This window comes from Oryzias latipes, chromosome 19, assembly GCF_053564925.1.
Source record: "Oryzias latipes strain Hd-rR chromosome 19, Olatipes_Hd-rR_3.1".
Taxonomy (NCBI): Eukaryota; Metazoa; Chordata; class Actinopteri; order Beloniformes; family Adrianichthyidae; genus Oryzias; species Oryzias latipes.
In genome coordinates, this window is record NC_136255.1 from 14,850,046 (window position 1) to 14,860,607 (window position 10,562).

At 36.8% G+C, this 10,562-nt stretch overlaps 1 protein-coding gene across 2 annotated transcripts in view; it reads left to right on the plus strand.

Moving 5' to 3' along the window:
• Positions 1 to 10,225, plus strand: part of LOC101157094 (melanopsin-A-like) — a 61,619-nt gene extending 51,394 nt beyond the window's left edge. For both annotated transcript variants that reach the window (XM_078937291.1, XM_020712260.3), the window contains exons 10-11: positions 2,703 to 2,774; positions 6,730 to 10,225. In XM_078937291.1, the coding sequence (XP_078793417.1) occupies positions 2,703 to 2,774; positions 6,730 to 6,930 (273 nt within the window). In that variant the 3' untranslated portion in view covers positions 6,931 to 10,225. The remainder of the gene's footprint in view (positions 1 to 2,702; positions 2,775 to 6,729) is intronic.
• Positions 10,226 to 10,562: the final 337 nt, after the last annotated feature.

Consider the following 10,562-nt stretch of genomic DNA (forward strand, 5'->3'; position numbering starts at 1 on the left):
AGTCAGAAATAAGATCAGAGATGGTTGGCCTTGTTTTTGCTAAGAACAATTCTTTTCAGACTTTTAAGGAGTTAAATCAAATAACATCCCATTGGATCTGAGTGGATGGATGTTTAAAAAGATGGGAATTATTTAATCTGTAATCAAATCAACCCAGGCTTTAGTTTAACTTTCACAAAATGTTCTGATTTTTTTCTGGTTTCCCCTCCGAGGTTTGATAATAACTCTCTGTTTTTGAATGGGTCAGCATGGAGATAAACTTTTGGTTTTGTTGATGAATGTCAGAAGAAACGTTTATTTTTTGGAGCAACGTGAGCCTTTCCTCCTGGCCCGTATTAGCACCGTGCAGCAAACAGTCAAACAGTCTATTTCAGCCACATCCTGCACATTTCACACGTCCTGATGACAAATGCGAACATTAATCTTGTCTCTACTGACTTAGTCGAGCAGATCAGAAGTTTTAAATTTGGATCTTCAGCTGGATCTCATGCTCTACGTTACTTTTAAAGTGAACAAGTTTTAATTATCTTGAAGTGGAGACGGTCTAATCCCAACCACTCTGATGTTTGATAGTTTCCAGCCTTTTTACACTGTAAGGTCATTCGAAATGAGATATCCAGTTCACCTCCATGCCTGTGAACTAAGCAGGTTTGTTCTGAAATGGGGGGTAAAGAAGAAACCCACATATGTGTACAAATCCACAAAGTGAGGCGAACTGCCATTCAGGTCACATTCAGTGTGGACTCCATTACACGAGTTCTAATCCAGTAATCTGGGACTTTGAGATTTAATCCACAGCTCGCATGATGTGAGCCCATATGTGAGCACACTGTACTTTGTTGATAGTTCAGGGCGGCATGTTCTTTATGAGCCCCCTCCCAACCCCATACCTTTCACTTCACAACTGCTAGACATTTTGTCATTGAGTTTATGTAAATTTCCAAACACCTCTGCATTCTTCCACAGTCAGGATGGATATCAGATGTTCATAAAAGTAGGCAATTGCAAATTAGTCCTCTAACACTTGAAACAATCTGTTCAGCATCTTATCAATCATTTATGGATCATCAAACGGGGGGGGGGGGGGGGGGCATATTATGCTGTTACATTGTATGAGGAAGTCTGGAGTGACAGAGAAGTATGTTAGAGCAGTGCAAGACATGTATGACTGTAAGACAGTGGTGAGGTGTGCTGTAGGAATGACAGAGGGGTTCAAGGTGGAGGTGGGATTACATACAGCTCTGAGTCCCTTCCTGTTTGCTATGATGATGGACAGGCTGACAGAGGAATCACCATGGACTATGATGTTTGCAGACGAAACTGTGATTTGTGGCGAAAGAAGGGAACAGATGGAGGAGAAGCTAGAGGGGTGGAGGTTTGTCCTGGAAAGGAAATGAACGAAGGTTAGTCGCAGCAAAATGGAGTACGTGTTTGTGAATGAGAGAGACCCAAGTGGAAGAGTGAGGTTACAGGGAGGATTTGAAATATCTAGGGTCAACAATCCAGAGAAATGGAGAGCGTGGAAAAGAAGTGAAGAAGTGAGTGCAGGCAGGTTGGAATGGGTGTAGAAAAGTGTCAGGTACGTGATTAAAGAGTTTCAGCTTGAATAAAAGGAACGGTACTAAACTGTGGTGAGACCAGCCATGTTCAGCCTAGAGAAGGTGGCACTGAGAAAAGACAGGGAGTAGATCTGGAGGTTGCAGAGATGAAGATGCTGAGGTTCCCTGTCCATAATGGGAGTGACCAGGATGGATAGGATACATCAGAGAGGACGGCACATGTTAGAGGTTTTAGGTATAAAGTCGAAGGCCAAACTGAGATGGTTTGGACATCTCCAGAGGAGACACAGTAAATGTATTAGTAGAAGGATGCTGAGTCTAGAGCTGCCAGGCAAGAGGTCTAAAGGAAAACCAAAGAGGTTTATGGATGCAGTGAACGAGGAAGCTGATTTGCTGTGGCGACAACCGGAAAGGAAAAGCTGAAAGGAAAAGAGGACACATCTAATTATTTAGCAAATAGCCACTGGATTTGCTTCATCATTACAAAAAGGGAGTGAAGATAAACAGAGAAAAAGGCCAAATCCTATTTCAATCCTTACTCCTTTGGCCTTTCCTGAGCCCTACATTTGTGTTTTCAAATAGCAAGTCTGAATTGCATATTCAATTCTTAAATATAAATTGCATTTTAAAATTCATGACCAAATTACAAATTGAATTGTGATTTGAGAAATGAATTATGGGTGAGATAAATATCCATGGAGACCAGTAAGTAACCAAAAGAAAAAAGAGAAATTCCTCAGAAATAAGAATGTTCTGGTTTGCTAGACTCTGATCAGCTGAAATCTGCTTTTCTGGTGACTTGTTCAGACTTGGTTCATTGTTCTGGGAAATCATCGCGCGGGGGGGGGGGGGGGGGGGGGGGGGGTACAGGAGTACAAGGAACTTTCACAAAGTCTCCTCAGAGCGCTCAGGCACATTCATCTAATTAAGCTGATTTTTAAAAAAGCTGACTCTCAAAATAAATAAGCTTTCAAATTTGGATGAAGTGCGTGATCATGTGGAGCTTCTCTTCTGTCTCAAAGGTCTATTATGATGACGCTGTCTAGATTTTTTTATAAGTCTGACCTTGAGGTCCTGTTTGTACCTAACGTCTTCTGAGTATAATTGACACTGAAAGGCTCTGTTTGTGTGCACTCTGTTCAGACTCTGACAGAGCCTGAAGACATCTGCTTGTCCAACATCAGTCTACAGCCAACCAGCCATCTTCCTGCTGCTGTAAGAGTTCACTGATTCTTTTTCTTGAAACTTAGAGCAGAACTTTTTCTTAAATGAATCACAAATGTTTCTTTCTAATTCTTTTGTGTGCACAAAAAAACATCACTGTTCAGTTTTTTCATCCTATTAATTACCATAATCACATCTTTTGTAATATTTGGGAGCCAGTTTAGCTCGTGCTGGTTTGCGGCGCCTTCCGTCCGTGAAACCAGGGTTCAAATCCGGGCTGCTCCCTGTTCCCTTCTCTACCTCTGTGCCGGTCCCAAGCCCGGTTGCTTTGAGAGGGTTGCGTCAGGAAGGGCATCCGGCGTAAAACATTGCCAAATTTATCATGCGACTCGTTCGCTGTGGCGACCCCTGATGGGAGAAGCCGAAAGAGAAACAACAACATCTTTTGTAATATTTACCAGTATTTATTGTTTTATTTAGCTTTTAACATTTTTATAGTTTGGAAATCTCTTTAATTCATCCATTGACTTTTTTATTGTTTCTTGAAAATCAAAAATAAATATTATCTTTGTGTTAACTTTGGTAGGATATATACTTTGTAATTGTGAAAAAATTATAATTTTTCAGATTCATACATGTATATAACAATGTCAACAGCACAAAGTATAATTTGGAATATTTTTTTAAATCATAAACTAAAAACCAATTCACTGGTTTGAAGGCCGTTTGTGAAGAATCTAATACCAGGTAGTAGAAATGATTTGAATTTTCCACTCTGATCATCTTTTGATCAACTTTGAAAGCGTTCCCAGTGATCTCTTAATTTATGATTATGCCATTTTAGCCAAAATTATAAAAAACAAAAAACAAAAAAACACCTGTGTTGTTCTCTCAAACAGACTGTAATCTCTGCAGAGCAGTAGGAGTTCATAGGCAGTTTGCCTCTGAGTTATGTGCGGTTGGAACACAGCAACACCGCCCCCCTTCCCCTCACCATGACTGAAAGCTCGGAGCAGGGAGCTTGTGGCCCGTCCTGCATTTAATCTTCATCACAAATAAAAGCTTTTTCAAACTGCATTTTTTCATCTGCTCCTGATTCACAGTGATTTGAATAAATAAATACTCAAAAATACAATTTTAAATGTGTCCTCCATCAGAAAAATGCCACGTTAAATACACAATTTTCATCACAGTGGGTCTTTAAGAAACTAGAAGCTGCTTTATTTTAGTGAATCATGCAATTGATGGAAAAATAGACAATTTTCTTATCTCACAGTAGTGGTGAAAACTTAAAATAATAATATTTCAAAAATCATTTTTCTGGCCGTCTCAGACTCATGTCTAATCAATCTTAAACCATTTTCTGCAGATCAAGATGTACCAGATATGTTATCCAGCTTTGTGATGCGTTGATATTTGGTCATAGAGATTGAAACATTTCTAAAGTGATTATTTGTACTTTGATATTTACTTTCCACCCTTCTAAAGTTCTGCTTAGATGCTGTAAATGAAATGAAATAGTGATTTCCAAGTAAGGAATTTCTTTTCTTTTCTATTAAAATGTTTTCTATCGACGGCAGAGTTTTGTTGGCATTGCTGACGATAACAAGCATTTTTTTACGGAAGAAAGTTTGTTTGGGCAACGCTAAAATAAACCAAGAATGACCTTTAACACGGCAGTCCTTCAGAAATGACACGTCATCCTAACGTGTTGTGGCAGGAGTGAATGGAAAACACATTGCCAACAGTCCTCAGCTTTGCTCACAGCCTCATAAAGGGGTCTGCTGCCTACAAACCTACATGATGATGCTGACAAGAAATAATTAACCTTTGAGGAAACATTTCATGAACCTTTGTTCATTGCAAATCACTGGGCTTTTTTTTAGACAAGGGTTTTTTTTTATGTTTGATGCAAATAATGCTGAATTTTTATTTGGCATAAGATGGTAGTTTCACTGAATTCCATAAATGATTGTGTTCTAAAATATAGATTAAGTCCAATATAAAGCATGATTTCAAAAATGTGGCCAAAGTATTGAGACCAGGATAGGAATTTTTCATAACAATGTTACAGTAGAGCATGATGGGACACATTTTAGAGTTATCTCTGTGCCTAGAACAGGACCCTTCTGGAGCGGGTTTCTGATATATAGTTTACCTTTTCTATGTGGAGATTCTGTCCTGAATATTTATTCTTAACCCCATCTTTGAGCTTCACCAAATAGAGCTTTATTTTGAAAGTTTGATCTTTCTTAACTTTTATTTTTCAGCTCACTCTCTTAAATAAAACATTAGCAGCAGTTCCATAATAAACACGAAAGGTTTTTGCGCTTGGAGGAGGTGGTTTTTGCAGCGTATCAAAATTGACATCTTTCACAAAACTACAATAAAAAATTTTTTTCCTAGTTAAATAAGCCACTTAAACGACGACCAGATAAAACTAGTTGCTTTGGTCGCTGCACGGCGGGCGCCACAAGAAGTCTCACAGCATCACACAGCTCATCAAAAGTTGAGCGCCTCATGCAGAATTGTTGGAGCCACAGCTCCTCTGTAAAATCCCCAACCACAATTTACCAAAATCCCTTCATCCGTAGCCGCTCCCAACAAAACGCCGACATCTCCTTTGATAGATGATGAGCGCTAGAGTCGGGCAGAAATTATAATGCTTCTGCTGTAAATCAACGCATTGTTCCCATCCGTCGCTATGTTTTTGAATGACTTGTCGCGTGAGTTGGTTTGTCTCGCCGTTATGCTGAAGATTTCTTTCTTCCTATAATTTGGATTGTATTGTTTAATATTGCAATTTATGTTTGTTCCAAAATTTTTCAACAATTTTCTTTTACTCTAAATTTAACTTTCAGCCTAAAGTCGTTAAAGTCTAAGTTTCAACTTTTTAAAATTGAATTAACTCTTATGTCAACATTTACAAAAAAATTGTTATCAATGAAATTCTGAACCCAATATAAAGAATTTACCTTTATCCATTTCAGTTTGACTTAAATCTGAAATCTTAAAACAAAAACATAATTTTCATAATTTTGACTGTCAAATCATATCTTCTGTTATTTGGACAGTAATAGACCTTTTTGTAACACTTTTTGTCAACATCAAAGTTGTGACTATATTTACCCGAATTTTAAATATTGTCATCAATTTGACTTTTACTTTAAAGCAAACATTTCAGATGCTTTTTTTTTTTTTCAAAATTTCAAATGTATTTATTTTCTTCTTAATATAAATTTCAACATTCTAAACGTATTGTAATTATTTTATACCTAATATGAACATTAAAAAAAAATCTTTTCAGTTTTACTTTATTGATGTAACTTTATTAATATGTTTTTTTTTTGTCAAATCCAGTTTTAGCCTTCTACTTTAATTTAATTCTATTTTAAAAGACTTTTTACTGACTTTTTTTTTAAATTCTTGACATTTTTATAGTCTTGTTTTTTTTCCTTTAGTGAGCCAAACATATTTTTGACTTTTGGAGTTTCCTCTTATGTTTAATAGCTATTCTATAAGGAATGCCAGCCAAGCAGGCAGTTTTAAAAGTAAAAGTGAAATGGTTGGTGTGGTTTTCTTTTATTCATCTTTTATGTTTTTCAAACCACTTTTTTAATTGTTTTGTTTTTTTACTTCTTCTCAAACTAAAGTAGGGATCGCTGTAAATCTTTTAGAGTTCCTCTGCCATCGGTGCAACGTTCAGGTGCAGTCAGATTAAGAAATGACTTGGTCTAAAAACTCTCTAAACATGTAATTTTGAAATCAAAGTTGTAAAATACTTAACAACAAATCCAATCTGTTCAATCTGATTAAAGTAAAACCTGCATCAGGGATATAATGTAGAATAAAAAAGTAAGTAGACATTTTAAGTGCAGACCTCTGACCTCCTATTATATTTGATTAATTCATGCTTCACTTTCCCTTCACACGAGCATCCACCCACCTCCACCTTCAAATGAAAGAATCTCAGGGCCTAAGCTCCTCTTCCTCTCTGCTCCAACAGCTGGATAATGTGCTGAGGGAGTCGGGGCCAAGGTCTGGGTGCAGGGCCTCGACGTCCATCATCGTCACATCCATATCCAGCCCCTCCATTCTGCATAGTCCACCTGGTTTCCATGGGAACCTCAGATTGGCCAAGTCCTCCAGTCCCGTCAGCAAAGAGTTACTTGACATAGCGAGGCTGGAGACGACAGCATTACCATGAACAACTGGACAGAAGTACCACGTTGTGTAACTGTGGGAAATATTCTCTACCAGCATGCTATTTACTGACTTTTGTCCTTTTTTAATTTCTTTTTGTTGCATGCACTGTATTTGTGTGTGAGCGTGGATGCCCAGAACAAAATCAGTTTGCGTCGGTGTTTGCACAGATGCTGTGTGTGTTTGACCTTTTCTGACATATCATAGTGGCTGGAGATGGTTTACCTCAGAGCTGGAAGAAACAATTAGCCTTAAAGAAATGTTCAGGGCTTCAGTTTTAGCTTTTAACACACTCTAAATTACAGTAAACTTTGCAAAAAAAAAAGTTTTGTTTCAAGGCAAATTCTGACAAAACAAATGATTTCTGTTGCTGCCTGTTTAAGTTTTTAAACATTTAGACCAATATCATAATATTATAACTCCAGATTACATAAAGCATGAGTTTGAGCCCTGAAAGTCCAATAATAATAATAATAATCCATAATGGATTACAGTCATTCCAAATTCTCTGCTTTATTTCAAATTTTACATTTGGAAATTTAAAATACGGAGTAGCTTAAAAGGTTTCCAATTTTATTTCCATTGAATTTCTTTATATTTATTAATCTTTTATTTGTTGTGGGATCTGGATTATTACACCATTTGGGGAGCAAGAAGCTATAAAAGAGTCACTCCCAGATCATAAAAGGTGCTTTCTTTCTTTTTTCTGTTCCTGCCAATTTAAAAATCACATTAGAAAATTATCTTTGTAAAAAAATATCAATTTCATAAATCATAGAGCATTAAAATATGGGTTTTATGGTCAATATTTATCAATTGGGAATCTCATGGTTTTATGAGTCCATATTGCTTTTCTTTGTGTGGAGTACCTTAGTTTATGCTTGGTGGTTAAAATTAAAAATATATTGATGCTGTGACCTTGTAACCTTAAAAAAAGCTAATGTAAAAATGATTTTCTTTATTTTATCTGTTTAATGAAAACGCACCAAAATAAGCTAAATGGCCAATGTGACCCTGACACTAAATGTTTGTTTTTAACTAACTTTAAAAAAAACACCTGTTTACTAAACATTTTGCTCTCAGAATTAGGGCTGCACACATAAGTCTTAAACTGGAACAGTGAACCTTCATGACATTTCTAATATGAACCTTTCTGAGCAACAGAAAACAGTTTTATTTTTGCCTTTGGAGATGTTTTCACTCATAATGGTGTTTCTTTAGTGGAAGTGAATGAATGGGTTTCCAGAGCCACGACCATCTAAGGTGCTCTTTTAAGCTATGTTCATACTGGTCTTGGCTCATTCAAGCAGACACTTTTAATGAAAAGTCTATGTAAATGTGCGTTGATGCGTAGCTACGCAAATATAAAACATGCAGTCGTTGATTGAGCATTGAAAGTTAAACCAGGTTGACTTTTGACCAATCAGGGGCTCAGATTTGGTAGTGACGCATGGGAAGCACCCCTTTAATTCACAGAAGTGCCAACCGTTTGGAAAAAAATGATAATAGAGGAGAAATTAATAATTGTGGGTTTTGCCCGGCCGGAATTCTATGACACCAAGTCTTTCATATATCAGAATAGAGCTGGGAAAGAAAAAGCCTGGAGCATGATTTGCACCACTTCAACTTTTTGCACTAAGCCTCTCAACAGTAAAAAAAAAAGAACAAGCCCTTCCCTGCTCATCAAGTGTGAACACCGTCATGTTCTTCAACATGCATCAAACGCCCTGAGTGAACGTAGCTTTACTCTAATCTGCATAATTGATCAAACTCATTGGCTACATTTGAGAACTGGACTGAGTGACCCCTCCCCTTTGGCGTTCCAAACAAAATACCTGGTGGCTCCGAGAAGCCAAAACGCCATAGTCTTCTATAGAGAAATAAACATTTGTTATTCAGTCACTCTGTTGGTCAGAATAGCTATTCTTGCTCTGCTCCCTTTTTTTTCTAGCATGTTCTTGATCATTCTCAGTTGTTTGTTTTTTTCACAAGATGTTTTCTATGGTGCAAGTTATTCCAGTTATAAACTGGCCAATCAGATGCCTCAATGTGGTCTAGTAGGAGGGGTCTTCAAACAAGCTCACCCCTGATATTTCCACAGAAACGATGACTCAGCCCGACTCGGACCAATCACTACTTCCTGACGTCCATATTGCAAAATAATGGCAACTGTACTGACTTCCTTTTAAATCATTTTCTATGAGTGACATCACACATTCTCCAGTTCTTTTATACAGTCAATGGTAACTGATAACTGCTAAATGTGACAAAAACTTAAAAACTGCAGTCAGATCCTAACTGTACTGTTGTACCTTTAAAAGATTCTTTGCTGCTAAAATCTAATTCAATGTATTCAATATTTTAAAGTTTTTGTTGTTGTTTTTTTTTTCCATAAAACAGCAAAAATGACTACGGATCTATACTCACAGTATCTACAGCATCTTCTCCAACTCTGCCCAGAATCAGGCTGCCTTGAGGTTCCCGTAGGTTTCACATCAGTGAGGCTTTGCACAAGCTAACAACTTACATTTGACAGGATACACCTCCAGATTGTTTTGAGTAAATATGTAAAATATTCCCAAAAAAAGTTTAATGGCCACCCCAAAAAAAGATATATCAATTTACATTATGTGGTTAAAATAAAATGTTTTGCTTTGATTAAAAGGCAATGTCATTTTTTGTTAAAGGACAGATGCTCGGCACAGGGCAGCCATGCAACAATTAACATAAGCGTTTGACATCACTGAGGAGATTTGTTGACACTCCCTTTTTCTATGATTTGTGCCATCAAATGCCACAAGTCAGCCTCACCAGGACTCAAAGTCTGCAGTTTATCTCTCAGCGTTAACATCAGAGTACAAAACTCTGATGCTGCCTCTGCATCCCGCACACACATCTGGCATTTTTATGATCAACTGATTGATGCATCTCCAAACGTTTTTCTTTTTTTAATTTCTTTTTCACATCCTGTTAACCCTTTTTGACTATAAAGCAGCTCATTTCTTGGCTCTGTAATCCTGAGTGATTTTTTTCCCTCTTAAATTAAGGTCAAAATCATAGTTACCATGACAACAAACATGAGTACCTTCCAGTTGTTTCAGATTTTTATTATTGAATGTATATGTATGTAAAGAGTTTGATGGGTAAATTCTTCAGAGGAAATATGAATATTATGTATTAATCAACTTTCAGATTTGCTTTATTTAAGTGATTGTTTCATGTTAAATTGGTTTTCTCAGTACACAATGTTTGTGCAGTTTTTAATTTATTTTTCTAAATAAAAGTATGATTAAATCTTCCATTAGCGGTGAAGTTGGTGTGTTTTTGTATTTAGAATTTCATTAGGATGGTTCCAGATTAAATATCTTCCTGTTGTTCAGAAACAAAGTTTCTGTAAATATGATTCAGAAAGCAGGAAATTAAAGAAAAGGGGAAAGAAAATTCACTTCGTTTTTAAATGTTCACAGAGTTAAAATGTTGACCAAAGTTCTGAAGTGGTTTCTACCAGGAAGGTCGCTGCGTTCAGAGGAAAGAGGCTGTGCGTCAAGCATAATAAATACATAAATAAATAGGAAAAAAGGCTCTTTTAATTTTTATGCAACCAACAGCATGAAAATCTCACAAAAATTTCCTGAC